Source organism: Mchenga conophoros, linkage group LG17, assembly GCF_057382185.1.
Source record: "Mchenga conophoros isolate Kocher_MC1m ecotype Shallow Benthic linkage group LG17, M_conophoros_male_GT1.1, whole genome shotgun sequence".
NCBI classification, from domain to species: Eukaryota; Metazoa; Chordata; class Actinopteri; order Cichliformes; family Cichlidae; genus Mchenga; species Mchenga conophoros.
The window spans coordinates 23,253,617-23,272,039 of record NC_140542.1 but is presented as its reverse complement, the minus strand read 5'-3'; the positions used below and the strand labels follow the sequence as shown (position 1 = coordinate 23,272,039).

At 41.2% G+C, this 18,423-nt stretch overlaps 1 protein-coding gene across 5 annotated transcripts in view; it reads left to right on the top strand.

Annotated features, from left to right (window-relative positions):
* Nucleotides 1-18,423, top strand: part of LOC146555485 (adipocyte plasma membrane-associated protein) — a 21,123-nt gene extending 2,700 nt beyond the window's left edge. The window contains exons 1-11 of one of the 5 annotated variants that reach the window (XM_085252697.1): nt 4,428-4,498; nt 10,326-10,415; nt 10,833-10,954; nt 11,043-11,144; nt 11,747-11,899; nt 11,978-12,093; nt 13,525-13,685; nt 13,827-14,022; nt 15,724-15,919; nt 16,593-16,690; nt 16,815-18,423. In XM_085252697.1, the coding sequence (XP_085108823.1) occupies nt 10,327-10,415; nt 10,833-10,954; nt 11,043-11,144; nt 11,747-11,899; nt 11,978-12,093; nt 13,525-13,685; nt 13,827-14,022; nt 15,724-15,919; nt 16,593-16,648 (1,191 nt within the window). In that variant the 5' untranslated portion in view covers nt 4,428-4,498; nt 10,326 and the 3' untranslated portion in view covers nt 16,649-16,690; nt 16,815-18,423. Of the gene's footprint in view, nt 1-4,427; nt 4,499-10,325; nt 10,416-10,832; nt 10,955-11,042; nt 11,145-11,746; nt 11,900-11,977; nt 12,094-13,524; nt 13,686-13,826; nt 14,023-15,723 lie in introns of those variants that run through there. The other 4 variants (XR_014889307.1, XM_085252696.1, XM_085252699.1 and 1 more) reach the window with 4 other exon arrangements.

Here is an 18,423-nt window from a genome sequence, read left to right as displayed (position 1 = left end):
AAGTATAATTCTTACTTATTCAGTAGATTAAAGTATTGAAAAATCATTATTCATAAAATATGCACATTACAAAATTAAAGTTATTCAAAAATTACTCAAGTACTTACTCCAATACTCACATTATTCAAGTAAATTTAATTTTTGCCAATGTAATGTCACATAAAATCTTAATCTTAATCTGAATAAGGGATTTGAACCCCACACAGATGAAAGCTTAGCAGTGAAGCTCTCTCTTAAAATTTGAGTTATAAAGTCAGAAGTTATCACTGACAGAGATCCATGTTCTTTTAACATAAGAAAGAATATTTGCTGAAATTGACATTAATCCAAGCCCTTAAAACGCCATTTTGGATTAAGCATTTCCTTTTAGAAAAGTCTTCAATGAGCAGGAAGCTCCAGTACTGAAAAAAGAAGCCAATATCAACTGCTAAACGTGCTAAAAGTAAGTAAGTCCCCGTAGACTCAAAACACATACAGTATAAAAGTTATAGGTTTCAGATCTGAAAAGTAAAACAAATGTCAAAGTGCAAAAAGACTTGCTTGTTTGCTTGTTTGCTGTGTTTTGGTGAATATGTGCCCCAGTGTGGTGGTCAAACCAGGGCCAAATGAAACTTGCTCTTGTTGAGTATTCATAAAGCTGTTGTGTTGCATGTGTAGTTCATTGTAAATAATTGTACTTTGTGTGAAGTAGTTTCAATAAAACAGAAAAGAATAGTATACTTGTTTGTTTGTTTTTTTATTCTTGATCTGTTCACATGTACTTAGCAAGTACATAAAAATGAAATGCAAGGTTCAAAGAATTATCTTTATGTTTACCATTAGAGAAAATTACATATACTCTAAAAGATAAACAAGAAATTTTCCAGAAAATTTGGGGGCGCTACATCCAGTATATTGGGACTAAAGATCTATCTGGTTTACTGTGTGAGACAGGGACAGCCTAGCTATTCCCTGTACAGGACCACAACCATATGCTGCAATCTGAAAATTATTCTTTAAAATCTGTCAGAGGTCTCATGGACTCAAGTGCTTTCATTGAATGTACCTTGTGTTTCGTTTATTGTGTAAATTTGTTTGTGTATGTACTTTATATATGTATATATGTAAAACTTTAAAAAAAAATGAAATGCAAACTATTTACATGTCAACACACAGCTGGCATCAATCTTGAACCACAAAATGAAACATTACAGGCTATTTAGAGCAGCACGTTGTTTGGAGAAGTATTTCCCAACAACTTCAGGAAGGCACACTTTAAGGAAGAAGTCTTGTGCTTGCTTTAAACGCGGTTCCCAGAAATCCACATCAGGGAAGATGCGTATCACAGCAAGGTCTCTCTGTGTCCACACAACTAGGTCACAGTGGTCGTCTGGGTTCCCACTCCACGTCCTTATTTCATACGGGTCCACATTACCAATGCACGCAATTTTTTCAAAGTACCGTCTCTTGGCGTCTGGGCGCAATCGGTCGCGATACAGCCCTTTGTCTTTTGCGCTGATTTTGGTTCTGGCAGTCCGAATTCCAACACTCCAACATTGTGCGCTTGTTTTGCTTTCTGGCCTACTGACATGGCACCGCGATCCCACAATGCACTGCAACGTGACGTCAACTCCAAAGCCCTATATTCAGCCTCCCACCGGTCTCTTCGCCATTGTGAGGGGCTAGCTTCGCAATAATAGAAGTTTGACTTGATTGATGCGGGAATGTTCCCAGCTAGCTAGCGTTCAGCAAGGAGGCTGCAGTGCTGCATTATGGGAACTGTAGTTTGTGTGTTATTAGCGCCTCATATCGCCGGGCCATGCATAACAATAATAATAAATCTATATAAAATGATCTCGCAGGCTAGATATAAATGTCCGGCCTTGAGTTTGACACATGTGTTTTAGATCATCAAACAAATCTTAATATTAAACAAAGCTTAATGAAAGCTCCGTTTGTCTCATCAGTCGACAGAATATTTTCAGAAAGGATCCCCAAGGTGTTATTTGATAAATGTGAGATTAGCCTTTGTGTTCCTTTTGGCCAGCAGTGGCTTTCTCCTTGGACTCTCCCATGGATGCCATTTTTGCCCAGTCTCTTTTAAAAAAAAATGTTTTATTGTTGAATCATGAACTCTGACCTTAACCGAGACAGGTTAAGGCCTGCAGTTCTTTAAATATTGTTCTGGGTTCTTTTGTGACCTCCTGAATGAGTCGTCACTGGGCTGTTGGAGTAATTTAGGAAGGCCGGTCATTCTGGAAAGGTTCACCACTGTTCCAAATTTTCTCCATTTGTGGAAAATGGCTCTCTTTGGTTTACTGGAGTCCCAAAGCCTTAGAATTTGGTGTGATGTGTTGCTTTTTGAGATCATTTAGCGTACTTGAATTTGTCTCACAAGATCTATTTAAGTGATTGCTTGATTCAACAGGTCTGGTAGTAATCAGATGATGAAATTGAATTTAGCTTTCCAAAAATCTTTGATTAATCACAGTTAATTCATGATTTAACAAAAAGGGGCAATTACTTTTTGGATAGCGTTTTTCCCTTAATAAATGAAATGATGATTGAAAAATAGCATTTTATTTTTCTTGATATCTTTGTTTAATTTTTTTTTTTTGGATAATCCAGAACAAATGTGACAGATATGCAAAAGCTAAGTTATCAGGTAGGGGGCAAATACCTTTTCAAACAGTACCTTTTTACTCGTGGACAGAGAAGACTCGGCCAACAGTGCTCTGTTTAATAATCTATTTATCGTTAATCTGGACCAATATGATTACCTGTGGTTACCAGAGGTATCTGCTGTGTTCTAACTGTTCAGAGATTGTCACGAGTACTTTCTGGCAGCAATTAGTGATGTGTTGGTCGCTAACGAAATGGCTCTTAGAGCCGGGTCTTTGACGTGAACGACACGAGCCGGCTCCTTATCGCCAGCCATGGGTCTCTCTCTCTCTCTCTCTCACTTTTTTTTTCTGCTTCACTCAGCATGCGAGCCTTGTGCTTTGCACTGCAGAGGGGGGGGGGGGCAGTAGTTACACTCACAGTAGCAACACTCACAGAGCAGGAGGGAGAGACAGAAAGAAAGCCAGGGACAACAACATCACATTAGAAAGGTATAGTGATCATCCACGACTATTTTCAGTTGCGGATGATAAAGGATTGAGAAAGTTTATTTATGCAGGCCCATATGACAGAGAATATGCATCTTCTTTTTGTTTTCATAGTTTAATTTATATGTAATTGTGTTGTGGTTTGCAGTGTTTTGTGTTGTTTCACTTTAAATTTGTTTAAAAAGAAAAAGCTGAAAATTTAAATAGTTAAAAGTTGAACTGTGAATAGTTGGTTTTTGTATTATATGATTTATTTATTACATTTTATGTGGAGTGAATAAAAAAAAGTATATTTACGGTGGCCCCTAGAGACAAAGCAGCACGTACAAACTTCAAAACATGTACGAACCCTGAAGCGCGTACAAACTAAGAAGCACGTAAAAACTCAGAAGCACGTAAAAACTCCAAAATACGTACAAAAGCCAAACAGAAGTGCTCCAGGATGCTAGGGGCAGTGTTGAGCTTTTGTTACCTAGAGCTTTTGTTACCTACCTACACAAGCCGGCAAGTAACAACGACCGGATATGGTGTGTGGTAGTAACAAGTAAATGAACATTTTTTTAAATTATTTGAATATATATGAGTGCTTGTGTATAAATACACAAACAATACACATATGCTTTCAATTGTGTAATTTAAGTGATCTAGGTAGCTCTGTTTTGGAATTTCAGTTAACGCTAGAAATGTGTTTTGGAGTTTGTACATGCTTTGTCTCTAGGGGCCACTGTATATATTTATATATAAACATATATAAATAAAACCACTTTTTTTTACATTAGTAATTCCTTTTGTGCATAATTTAATATCATTGTAATAATAAATTAATTAAAGCAACAAAACAACCTGAAGAGCCGGTTCGGAGCCGAAAGAGCCGGCTCTTATTAGTAAGTCGAGCAGAAAGAGCCGGTTCTCTAAAAAGAGCCGGAAATCCCATCACTAGTAGCAATGCAGCAGCTCCTCCTTTCGTCCTCTGTTTGACCCTAACTCAAATAACCTCACATAAATGTGGGAGTCCCTCTTTCGAACTCAACCTCTTGTATGAAGTTGTCAGGAAAAATACGGGAGTAACGTCAATACCACTTTCAAAATAAAAACTGAGCAAGAGTGATATATTTTGTAAATCAATCCATTTTTGGAAAAATGTCCTCAATCAAAATTTTATACTAACTTAAATGACGTTAAAATCTTTGACGGTAAATTTTGGGGTTTGTAATTCTTTTCACTGGATTTCTGTTAAGCAAAGACATAAATAGGTTCCAAAACAATCGCCAATGAGGCTTTTATTTTTGATGGTCCAAACCGGATAAGCTCCTGTACTTCCGGTCGTCTTGACGTTACCGCTTCGCCTCTGCTTGATACGGAGGCTTATCCAGCAGACGGAGGAGTCGCGCGCTCAGAACTTCAGTCATGTAAGTTTGATACTTCGTTTCATTTTTAGCTCGCGCTCATTTAAAACAGTCACTAATCCACCGAACGCGAGTTTAAAGTGACCGTTCTCTGTGAGCCCTGTGCCAGATTGCGCTTAAAAATGTGTAAATTAATTGAATCTGCTCTATTTTAGGAGAATAACAACTTGGAAAAAAAAACCGAATTCAATAGTTTGTTGGACTTACTAGGCTCTGGACTACATTTCGGCTTCGACTACATACTTATAAAAGGTTTTTATTTCCAGTGATTCATGTTACCAAACGCACGCACGACCAGCAAGTGGGAATGTTCTCTTTGCGCTCTACAAACCTCCCGTCAAACATCTTTGGCTATACGTTTACCTGCTTTATCCTAAAATATTGAAAGCGAGTTAAAGACTTTTTTATGACCCAGTAAGAAAAAAAAACTTCTCGGGTGTAGCAGGTTTGATTGTAATGGTTTTCAGTTGAGCTTCCACTGGCCAGAACAAATGGTCTGAATACGTAATACATGGTGGTGAAAGCTGAACCTTAACGCACCGTTGCAACCAGATAATGCTTCATTACCTAACGATACAACATGGGTGACAAACATGCGGTCCCAGAAACATGCTGTTATGTTATCTGGCATTTTTTAAGGGCGTAAGAAGACCCTGTCTTGCACTCAGACATATTTTCTTTAGGTGAACAACTAAAGAATGTACCTTTTTACACTTAAAAGCACTTACTGTAAATTCATATGATTAAAAATAATTTAAAGTCTTACAGAATTAACTAAAGCAATCAACAGTGTCCAAAACATCCATATATTGTGTTGAAGAGAAATCAACAGAAGTCCAACTAGGGCCAGGCTGTACTTTTGTGTAATACCAGTTTGTACCAGAAGGTGAGTCAGCGTAAACTTTATTTTAAAGGCAAGTTTTTATTTTACAATAGCAGACTCGTAAAAATTGAAGCTTATCAAATAAAGGAATATCTAAAATAAGATGGGGAAAGTTTGTTTTATTTATGTGTGCATTTTAAATACAGTTTTTCTACAGTGGTTTTTACTGATTGAGATGGGCTGATGAATGTTGATCTAGAATCTGTGCTGGCTCAAGCTTTCTGCATGTCAACCTGTCCCCGGAGCACAGCAGTCACCTTGCTAAGCTGATTAATTAATAATTTTTATGTGCTGCATACAGGGACCACTGTTCTCCTTATCATCAGGACTAAACCCTTTTGTGAATTAGTAAACTACTCAGACATGATTCTGTTACTTTACCAACTAACAAATACCAGAAAAAAAGAAATAACTATATATATATAATGGGAAATAATTGTAACAAACTCATTTTAACAAAGTCTCCTGACTTTTTATTTATTGATATGGGGCAGGAGAATGTGCAGAACAAGTTGTTATTTAGCCTCTAAATTTAAGGAGGTTAGCTGGAAATCCAGCAATCTGTTGCACAACTGTTCCCCAGAGCTCACTCTTTGGGAATTCTCTCATTCCTACAAAGCTGTCACAACTGCAAAATGTCAGATTTTTTCCACTTGACACTCAAATGCCACATCTGAGTTTCTGACTGATTAACATCACCTGATGTGAGGAAACAAGAAAAACCTCCACAGTGTTTCCTTTATGTTCAAAGGAATCAGAGGAGCTTGGTGTAATCAACACTAAGCCAAAGTACACTCCGAGCATTCATTAACTGCAGGTCCTGTAGCGTAACCATAAAATGTGTTAACAAAGGCAGCTTGTTGTGCTTCATATTTGAGCTGATATGTGCGTCTTGTCCAGTCGATATTGAGCAGGAAGCGACATTCAGTGAGTGTCTGGAGGCTCGACGCCAAGGAAGTTTTAAGCTTTGCAATTTTCCTGAATACTAGTGAACTTTTGTGTACCAGGTTGTACATTTTTCTGAAATAGCTTGAAGAAGAAATGGTTTTGTTTATTTAAACAAAACCATTTCTGTCATCCATCCATCCATCCATCCATCCATCCATCTTCATCCGCTTTATCCGAGGCCGGGTCGCGGGGGCAGCAGCCTAAGCAAAGAGGCCCAGACCTCCCTCTCCCCAGCCACCTCCTACAGCTTATCCGGGGGAATACCAAGGCGTTCCCAGGCCAGCCGAGAGATATAATCTCTCCAGCGTGTCCTGGGTCTGCCCCGGGGCCTCCTCCCGGTGGGACATGCCTGGAACACCTCACCCAGGAGGCGCCCAGGGGGCATCCTTGTCAGATGCCCGAACCACCTCAGCTGGCTCCTTTCGATGTGGAGCAGTAGCTGCTCTACTCTGAGCCCCTCCCGGATGGCCGAACTTCTCAACCTATCTCTAAGGGAGAGGCCAGCCACCCTTCAGAGGAAGCTCATTTCTGCCGCTTGTATCCGCGATCTCGTTCTTTCGGTCACTACCCACAGCTCGTGGCAATAGGTGAGGGTAGGGACGTAGATCGACCGGTAAATTGAGAGCTTCCCTTTTACACTCAGCTCCCTCTTCACCACGACAGACCGGTGCAGCGTCTGCATTACTGCAGCTGCAGCCCCAATCCGTCTGTCAATCTCTGGCTCCCTTCTCCCATCACTTGCGAACAAGACCCTGAGATACTTGAACTCCTCCACTTGGGGCAGGAACTCATCCCCGACCCGGAGTGGGCACTCCACCCTTTTCCAGCTGAGAACCATGGCCTCAGATTTGGAGGTGCTGATCCTCATTCCCGCTGCTTCACACTCTGCTGCGAACCGTTCCAGTGCGAGCTGGAGGCTCTCACCCGATGAAGCCAACAGAACCACATCATCCGCAAAAATCAGAGATGAGATTCTGAGGGCACCAAAGCGAAAGCCCTTCGCCACTTGGCTGCGCCTAGAAATCCTGTCCATAAAAATTATGAACAGAACCGGAGACAAAGGGCAGCCCTGGCGGAGCCCATCACCCACCGGGAACAAGTCCGACTTATTGCCGGCAATGCGAACCAAGCTCTTACAACGGTTGTATAGGGATCGAATGGCCCGTAGCAATGGGCCAGACACCCCATACTCCCGCAACACCTCCCACAGGACACCCCGAGGGACACGGTCGAATGCCTTCTCCAAGTCCACAAAACACATGTAGACTGGTTGGGCAAACTCCCATGCACCCTCAAGTATCCTGGAGAGGATAAAGAGCTGGTCCAGTGTTCCGCGACCAGGACGAAAACCGCATTGTTCCTCCTGTGTCCGAGGTTCGACTAGCGGACGAACTCTCCTTTCCAGCACCCTGGCATAGACTTTCCCAGGGAGGCTGAGGAGTGTGATCCCCCTGTATTTGGAACACACCCTCCGGTCCCCCTTCTTAAAGATGGGGACCACCACCCCGGTCTGCCAGTCCACAGGTACTGCCCCTGATCTCCACGCAACATTGCAGAGGCGTGTCAACCAGGACAGCCCTACAACGTCCAGAGCCTTCAGGAACTCGGGGCGGACCTCATCAACACCAGGGGCTCTGCCACCAAGGAGTTGTTTAACTGCCTCAGTGACCTCGCCCCCGGAAATTGACGGGTCATTCCCCTCATCCCCAGACTCTGCTTCCTCCTCGGAAGACGTGTCAGTGGGATTAAGGAGGTCCTTGAAGCATTCCTTCCACCGCCTGACAATTTTCCCAGTCGACGTCAGCAGCGCTCCGCCAGCACTATACACAGTGCAGGTAGAGCACCGCTTCCCCCTCCTGAGACGCCTGACGGTTTGCCAGAATCTCTTCGAGGCAGTCCGAAGGCTCTAAGAAGGCTGGGTACTCCGAACTGCCTGCCACTCGGCGCAGATGACAGTCAGGATCCGTTCCCCGACCCTAAGGCGCAGGGAACAAACCCTCTCATCCACCGGGAAAAACCCCAACGTACCGGTAGCAAGCCGAGGGGATATTAGAATACCCACCCCAGCCCGCCGCCTCTCACCAGGGGCAACTCCAGACTGAGACAGAGTCCAGCCCCTCTCCAGGAGACTGGTTCCGGAGCCCAAGCCATGCGTAGAGGTGAGCCCGACTATATCTAGCCGGTACCTCTCAACCTCACGCACTAACTCAGGCTCCTTCCCCACCAGAGAGGTGACATTCCATGTCCCTATTGCCAGTCTTGGCAGCCGGGGGTCAGTCCGCCAGGGCCTTCGCTCCTGGCCACCACCCGGCACACAATGCACCCGACCCCTATGGCGCCTCCTGCGGGTGGTGGGCCTGCGGGAGGATGGGCCCATGTCTCCTCTTCGGGCTGTGCCCGGCCGGGCCCCATGGACTAAGGCCCGGCCACCAGACGCTCGCCCTCGGGCACCCTCCCCGGGCCTGGCTCCAGGGCGGGGCCCTGGTAATCCTATCCCGGGAAGGGTAAACTGTTCCCTCGATATTCTTTTCATAAGGGTCTTCTGAATCGCTCTTTCTCTGGTCCCTCACCCAGGACCAATTTGCCATGGGAGACCCTACCAGGGGGCAAAAGCCCCCAGACAACATAGCCCCTGGGATCCCTGGGACACACAAACCCCTCCACCACGATAAGGTAGCGATTTCTGTCGGTTGAAGACAATTAATCAGATTTACTTTATTTTTATTTACTTTATTGTAAGTAGTTTGTAGTTTTATTCTATTTATTGTTTCTTATTTTATTTTTATCCAGAATTATTTTATACATTCATTGTTTTATTAAAAAAAAATTGTATTTGTATTTTTTATATATATATATTCTCTGTGACAGTTTTTTTGCTAATAGTGATGCTGTTTTATTAATTTGTGTTAGGACTGACCCATATGACATAGAGCAAGGCCATTCGTGAGCAACTCTCACAACATTAAGACAAAGCCGGGAATATCTGAGACTGAGAGCCACGTGCCAGCCTAAGACTACAGTTTTGTAAAAATGAATCAGCAATCTACACAGGGGGAAACATGGCCACAAAATCCAAATAGGCTCTTTTTTTTTTTTTCTTAAATTAGCGAATATTCTCAGTTTAAACATTTGATTTGTTTTCTATGTGCTGTAATCGAAAAAGGGGGATGCACATTTCTGGATTGAATGCTGTGTTAATAGTGTTGTGCTATAATGCAGCTGCAGCTTCCTGTAAGTTGCAAACATGGATAGAAATCATCATCAGAAATATAATTATCACACATTTTCTCGAAAAATCGTGATGGAATTTTAGCTGCATGAATGCTACACAAATAACGTTTTTAGTTAACTAATTAATAATAATGAATTAATTCTAAATCTCCTTGTGGATGTTAACATTTCTACTTTGACTTATGCTCAAAATTATCTACACATGCAAAATGTCTCGTTATGGGGGGATTTTAATCATGTACATCTCATCTGTGTCCATGAAGCTGCCTGAAAGCATGAAATGTTCTAATAGTGGACGACCTCTATTTTTTTTTTTCCCCTTTCTGGATCCTTCATGGTTAATGAATCTGTCAGAGCAGATGAGGAGGAGGAGCGTGTGTGGAGCTGCTGACTGAAGTCACAACATTGTTTTTGGTGGAGATAATCATGTTCATGGTGTTAGAATGAATGTTTTTAAGAACACGAGTCATGATTTGGCATTAAAAGGTCACTGCTGGAAAACGTGTTATCGTGCTGGAACTCCCCGAAATTCACATCTGTAGGCATCCAAAGTTCATAGTAACTGTCTCCCCTTTATGGATACTTCTTTTTTTTTTTTTTTAAGTTAAAATACATTTAAAACAATTCAGCTCTGTGGTCAATAGACCAGTGAAAAACAACAAAATGTCAAAGGGTGGCAGAAATATTTGGCCACAAATAGTTTGCAGCTGTGTTATGATGTCATGAATTTTGTAGTAACCAGTGCTTTTTCTTTCCTGTCTCGCTCAGAATGGGAAGGCGATCTCTGTTAGTGGCTCTCCTGGCTGTAGCTGTTGGAGTTTACCTGCTGCCGTCTCCCATCGACCCCAAACCACATGTGTAAGTATTCACACTTTCAGCTGGAGTCCCTCCAACGTGACTGCGGAGCGCTTCAGGCCCGCAAACATGGTTATAGTGGGAAGTGCAGCAGATACAGTTAATAGCCTTTTAAAAGCGGGTGCAAGAACCAAACTGCTGTTTTACAAGCAAAGTGAAACCACTGGATCAGATGTGTATAAGGAGAAGAGTTTAAGGGCAGACCAGTCAAAGTCAGATTGCATTTTTATGTTTTAATTCAATCAAAAATGCTTTTTGCCTCTGTGTATATAGAGAGTAGCTTTCGTAAAACCATGTATTTACATTTTTACTTTCATTTAAGGTTCAAAAACTATTATAATAGCTCATAACACAAAGTTCATCTAGCTCTGTGCTGCTGTTCAGTTTTCCTGTATTGTTACCCACGGTTTGTTTCCTCAGACTGAAGGGGCCACCTCCGGCTCTGGAAGGGCCGCTGGCTGTCAACACCCGTCTGCAGAAGGGTCGTAGGCTGTTCACTGGGAAACTACACGGACCGGAATCCTTCACTGCTGATGAGCATGGTGAGAGAGTTTGTTTTCCCCCTTCTCTCTTATTCCTGTGTGAAGACATCTACGTGCAAGCTACATATTGATGGAGTGTGTGTTTCAGGTAATGTGTACACGGGCACAGTGGACGGGAAGCTGTGGAGAATCGGTCCTGACGACAGCCTGACCTTCATCACTCACATGGGACAAAATCTACCAGAATGCGGTTGGTGTTTGTTCAGGGATGACTGATCCTTCCTCACTTTCCTCCTAACTTTTTGTGGTCTTGATAACTTTACTGTGTAGCTGTTGTAATCTGTGACATTATGTCCTTCAAATCAGCAGTTCATCTTTTTTAAATAGTATGAAGATAAAAGCTGGCATTTAATAGCTGACTTCACATGACTTTTAAAGTTAAATTTTAACTTTGAGTATCAGAGGGCTAATAGGAGCTCGTATGTCTAAGGGGACAGTCAAAGTAGCTCAGTGCTTCATTTGGTTAGAAGAAAATTGGATGATAATGAACTTTGGCAGTTAACAAGGATTCATTTACCTCAGTGGAAATAACCCAAACCAGATGACTCGCTGAATTTAGCTACAACAACACTGGGAAAAATGTAATTTGCAGCACACATGAAACCTGAATATTAAAGGTGATGCATTTAATTATTCAGTAAACCTTTATTTATAATTTGAGGTTTATTTTTTAGTATTTAAAAGCACATATGAGACTAATGGAAATCATTAAGTTGATTTTTGCATGTCAAAAAGACACAAAAATGAACAACATTGAATGTTTTCACAGCACCACATGTTGTGTGTCTGCAGGGAGCAGTACAGACTATGAACCTGTGTGCGGTCGCCCTCATGGCATCCGTTTGGATCGTCACGGTCAGCTGATTGTTGCTGACTCTTACTTTGGGCTGCACAGCGTGGATCCCAAAACCGGAGAAAAGACTTTACTCCTGGCTAATTCAGAGGGTACAGAGTGTGCTAGTTGTGCTCCACATGCTGTATGAATCCCTTTAAGACCAGTAAAGTCATTCTGTTTGTCCTCAGGAGCTGATGGCGTTCCCTTTACCTTTTTAAACGGGCTTGAGATTTCCTCCCAAACTGGAATCATCTATTTCACGGACTCCTCCAGTCGCTGGGGACGCAGGCACGTCAAACTGGAGGTGAGAAGGAGGTCTGGGCTTTAAAATAATAATCCAAACACAATTTTTACTATAGATTTGCACAAAGAAGATTTGGAAACAAAGGTGGGCAGCAGCTCTGGTCTTCTAATAGATCGCAAAAAGGACTGCTGATGCAAGCAAGCGCCATTGAGGATTGTTTTTTTTCCCCTTCAGAGTTGCTTAGTAACCACAGCACTCAAAAACACAAGAGGACACTTAAGCTAGTTCTTTGTCTCTGTTCATCTGCCCAATTTGCCAAAAAAAAGGAACCAACAAGAGTCCATTCAGTCCTGCTGGTGAGGCTTCAGGAAGCACTTTAAAATCTGATTAACCTCTCACAGTAATTATGTAAATTAGAAATATGATTTCCTGGTTCACCGTGGCAGTCGACTGCCAGAGGGATGACCATGTTTTATTTTATGTGGAGTTTGGGTGGTAGATAGTGAGAACCCTTTTAACATAAGGTGGAACCGTTACTGTTCAAGACAGAGCTGATGGATTCTCTAGTGAGCATTATTACGGTCATTAAATGTCACTCTCTGGATAAGGGAGTTATAACACAACCAGAATCCACCCTCTCTGTGCAATCTTGCCCTTGCCCCGTTTCTGTGGAACACCCTCCTTCAAGATATTAGGCAGGCATGCTCTGTGGAGGTTTTTAAAACTAAGCTGAAGACACATTTGTTCACCCTATCTTACATGTCTTAATTTTATGGCTTTTAGTTTTTAAATTTTTACTGTTTTTAACTTGTATTGTGTCTTTTACCTGTATTGCTTTTATTTCTTTTTTATCTTTTTAGTTTCAAATAGTTGTACAGCACTTTGTTTGAAAGCGCTTTATAAATAAAGTTATTATTATTATTATTATTATTATTATTATTATTATTATTATTATTATTATTATTAAATGTAATAAAATAATGTAATAAAACCATTTTTCTAAATGTTTTTCATAAGCCAAGCAAGAAAACCACAACAATCAGATGGCCCCTATGAGCAAGTACTTGGCAACAGTGGGAAGGAAAAACTCACTTTTAACAGGAAGTAACGTCCAGCAGAACGAGGCTCAGGAGGGCCGGCCATCTGTCATGACTGGTTGAGAGCAGAGGGAGATAGTTTCTTCCTTATTTTCAAGTAGTAAGAAATTAATAAATGAAGATAAAAGTAAATGTATCTCAGATAAGCTACGATTTGTTCAAATAAGCTAACTGAAGTGAAACAGGCAAAGAAACAAATGTAGTTTTTTGTGTATTTTAGGTGATTCAACAAAGCAGAGCGATGATAAAATGAGCAGCATGAGTTTATGTAAACTAAAGAGATAAACTGGAGCTTTATATAAATGGCGTTTGGATACATTAAATACAGAGCTGTACAAAATCAGGCTAAGCTGTGCTAAACCGTTCAAACTGAACAATTCTGATTGTTTTTCAGGTGATCGAGCTGAACAGCCTTGGCCGTCTTCTCTCCTACAATCCCCAGTCAGGAAGTGTGACTGTGCTTCTGGACTCTCTCTACATGCCGAACGGCATCGTCCTGTCACCTGACGAAGACTTCCTGCTACTGGCAGAAACCAGCATTGGACGTATACTGAGGTTTGGATTGATTAGAGGATATTATACAAAGTTGCATTCATTTTCTGGAGGCCTAAACTAAGCTTTTCCCTTAAAATGATCTTTTTTCCCCCCAAAAGGAAGAAAAACTCAAATCAAGAAAAATGTTTTGTTGTATATCAGGTTTTGGTTAAAAGGCCCAAAATCTGGGACCAAGGAGGTCATCATGGACAATATGATTGGTTATCCCGACAACATCCGCCTCAGTGACCACGGTACATTCCTGGTTGGCATAACAACACCTCGCTTTCGGAAGTTCATGCCACCTTTCCTGGATATGATTGCTCCGTACCCAGTGATCAAACGCTTCCTTGCCAAGGTCAGTGAGTTTTGATTATGAGGATAATGTGCTGATGGGTGATAAGAAAAAAATGTGAGTCAAACCTTCACTTGTGTGATTATTGGCAATTAAACAGGATCTGCTCTATTCTTAAAACAGCCTTTAAGATCTCAGATAAGTGCTGATTTCATCCTGGTTTTTGTGTTGATAGCTGCAACTCAGTCCAATTAAATTAAGATTATTTAAATTTAATAATAAAGGCGTCAATATAAGATGTAAATACACAGAAAAAAAGTCTGTAGTTTCTGCAAATAACCAGTTAAAATATTGTTTGGCTGGAATTGCGAAATGACTTCAGTTCCCCAAAGCAACAATAAAATTTGAAATTAGTGATGTTGGATTGAGTTGAGTATTTAAAAGATCCGGCCAAAAATGCCGATGATAAAAACAAAGCTATTAAAAAAAGTTGTCAGTTGACTAATAGGGATAAATATAGATCAGCTTAAACTATCACCTGAACATTTTAGTTTAGTAAAGTATTAATCACTTAAATGTTTATTTTTTGTTGTAAAGTAACATAAGCTGTTAGTAGCTGGGACATCTTTTGTATTGAGAAGCTCAATGCAGATTAATTAATAATGAAAGGTTTTAGCTGCTTCCCAGCTTAAGTTCAGAGGTTCTGTTGAGAAGCAGTGTAGTTTCATCTATTTTCCCATAATGCATCTGGTCTCCGTGATTCTCAGTTATTTATAGTGTGGTCAAGCTTTGTTGCTGACTGCATGGTGACGAGACAGTGTGAAATCTAACAGGACAGGGTCAGGGCCTCTTTAGCTGGACACACACAGACACTAAATACACTGCTCCGACACACACGGACACACTTGAATGAATTCATCCCAGGACACACATCTGAACTGTTGGTGAACTGCTTCAAGGGTGAAAATTAAATCAAAGACATGGCAACAAAAGAAATGGTTCAGTTCAGACACGATTTGATCTCCCAGGAAAATAAAAACTCGCTTTTATTTTAAGTTTATACGATTTTAGCACAGTGGACATATCTCAATTTTAGTCTGAATGAAAGAAAACACTGACACGTCTTTGTCTAATGTTGTTTCCTGCCACTCCCTGCAGCCTGACACCATCTCCGGTTATAGTTCCACATGTATGCAAAGCTAAGTCAAACAAAGACAGCACTCCATGCAAAGATCTTAATAAAAAAGGGAACAGGAAGTATTAATGTCTTTCTTTTTTTCTCTCCTCTCCTTAATCATCATTTCGTGTCCTGTGTTGTTAGTAGCTGTAAGCCTCGGGTCTGGTTTTTATCTGGAAATTATTGGGGGGGCATAACAAAAAGTGGAAGACTGTAAATGTGTATAGTATTATTATTTATTATTTATTTCAAGTGAACAAGAAAACTTTTGAAGAACTCTTTCAGAAGTCATTCTTTATGTCATGTGTCTTCTATTATTAGCAATTCATTAGGTTGATTATTGTAAATTCATAGATTTTTGTAGTCTGTAAGATGCACAAAAGGAGTCCAAATTGATGTCTTGAAATTGCTAATAGCAGTACTCCATTAAAGTTTTCTTTGTCTACTGTCATATGTAATGAAGTAAAGCAGGAAACTGTCACATTACCAGATTTTAGCTGTACATTCTGAGTTATTCTGAGCTAAGTGCTAAAGTTATTTTACACTTTAGCACTAATAGTAAACATTCAATGCGTTTGTGTTTCCAGGTGGTTCCCCTGAACTGGTATAACATTCTGCTGCCACGCTACGCTCTGGTCCTGGAGCTGGGATTGGATGGCGAACTCATTGGAACGCTTCATGACCCGGAGGGCCGCCTCACATGGGCCATCAGCGATGTCTTCCAGCACCGAGGGAGAACCTACCTGGGCAGCACCGACCTGCCGTTCCTTCCCATCTTGGAAGGCTGGGATAGCTAATGATGACATATAAAGACTCTTTTCGTTTTATGTGGATGCAGGGTTCTTCACATTCACATTAGGACAACCACTAGTGTTTCCAGAGCAGTAAACTAAGAAAATATGATAACCTGAAGACATTTTAAGACACAGTGAATCCACCCCTAAAAATAATGAATGTCGAATCTTTTCCTCTAAAGACACGTAGTGTCCAAAAAACACAGGGCTACGGGTGAATCCCTGAAATACTGCTCAGTTTAAAGAAATAATAATAATTACACTCCCTGTTAAAAGTGAGTTTATCCTTCCCACTGTTGCCAAGTACTTGCTCATAGGGGCTATCTGATTGTGGTTTTCTTGCAAATATTTTAGGGTGTTTACCTTGCAATATAAAGTACCTTGAGGCAACTGTTGTTCTTATTTGGTGTTATATAAATAAAATGTAATTAAATGATCAAACTTATGTTTGACTTATGTTCATATCTGACCACTGTAGGTTAGAAACGATGTAGTTGGGGAATGGGATTACTGAGCAGATTAAAGTAAACCTCTTTTTACTCAACAATCAAAAGCAGAGAAAGTGTCTTTTTCTAGATGTGAAATCAGATTAGAAACCTGCGATGAACAGGGGATAAATATATCCTCACGTAAATAGCTTACGAGTTGTTTTTGCACTGCAGGAGAAAAACTGGAACACAACTGTAGAGACACCTGGTGGCTTTCCAACCATCACTGACTTTAATATCATCACTCGTTAACTCTAGAACACTAATTTCAGGTGATTTTCACCCATCCAGTTATTAAATAGGTGGCAATTTCCAAGAGAATTCATTTGGTAAACAAAAACTTTTATCGTCAGCTGATCAAAAAATTAAATGTTTTTGTTTCTTTTCACGGAACAGAAGTTTGATACCATCATGGGGAGGCTCGCGGCTCTCCAACGGGAGATTGAGAGACCAGTGTCGGAGTGTTAAAGAACAGCTTTAAAATTCTCCTGAGCTGCTCGCATAAAAGAAAAATCAACAACATCAACATGCGGACACCACGGCGCCAGCTGCACGGGCCCAAGGCTGGAGCCGAACAAAAACTCCCTGATAACAACTGTGTGATGACAATTCTTCCCATCCCATGCAAGGCCACCTGGGTTGGCTAGCAGACTGTTTACTTAGCCTGATAGGGTGAAGGACACTGTCTCAGCTGAACTATGGACACGCACACACATACACTTACACTGATAAGCACTCACACATTTCCCTTCCCCTTCTAATGCCTTCGATGCTTGTTGCCTCCTGGGAACACGAGGCGGGTCTGGGCCCGCGCTGGAGAGTCGGCGCAGTGGCAGGATGGCTGCTGTGTTGCCTGGGATTACTCCTTATCCCCTACCCAACCCTGTTGCTGGTCACGTGCTCTATAATGTTGTACTGTGGACATTTATGTGCTTTTCTGTGCAGAGGAGTTTTTTTTTTTTTGTTTCCTGTTCTCATGCTGTCCTCCTGTAGCCCAGCATGAGTAGAGGTCTCTTTTTTCTTCTTGTACTTTTCCCATTGTAGTGTCCATTTCAGTGGTTTTTCTGTAATGCAACCGTTCTCTGACTTGTATCCCCATGTGATGTCTGTGTTGTGTGTGTAAGGTCGGGGGGCGGGTTCATTCCACTGCAGGGCAACCTGCCACTGCATGTGGCGAATACAAATTTGAACTTGAACTGTCCCGGGCTTACATGTCCCAGGTATGTATGGACCAAAGAACAAGTTCCCAGTTCTATTTTTATTATTTTTAGTTAACCATTCCCTAATTTTTCACTAATTTTAGGGTACAGCAGCAGTCCCCAACCTTTTTTGCGCCACGGACCGGTTTATGCCCGACAATATTTTCACGGACCGGCCTTTAAGATGTCGCGGATAAATACAACAAAATAAAACTAGTACCGGTACCGAAAAAAAGAAGATTTATTCATAACACATGTGAAAAGACCCAGGAAAACAGAGTTAACGATAAAAACGATGACAAAATAACGCTGAAAACCGATAAAAACCCTGAAAACCATACATTTCACACCTGAGCCTCAGCTCTCGCGGCCTGGTACCAAACGACTCACGGACCGGTACCGGTCTGAGACCCGGGGGTTGGGGACCGCTGGGGTACAGGGTCCCCGCATACCTTTTTTTTTTCTTTTTATGAGACTTAATAGGGGGTAGTAAAAGAAGAGTACTTCAATTTGCCATATATTGTTGTACTTTAATATATTTTGATGGGAAGTATTTTTTGTCGGGTATATTGGGTAAAATTGGGTGATAGTGTTACTGTTCTTGGGTTAAATCCATTAGGTTTGGTTCACCATTACTGCTGAGACGCGGGCCTGGATTGTCAAATTTCGCTAACTTTTCTTTCTACAGAATTTGAAATGAACCTAATAAATGTGAATTTTGGACTGTCTTAAACTTGGAGGTTTACTGTTAATATCATGTTGAAAAGTTAGTCTTTTAAATAAAACTTTTACATTATTTAACATTC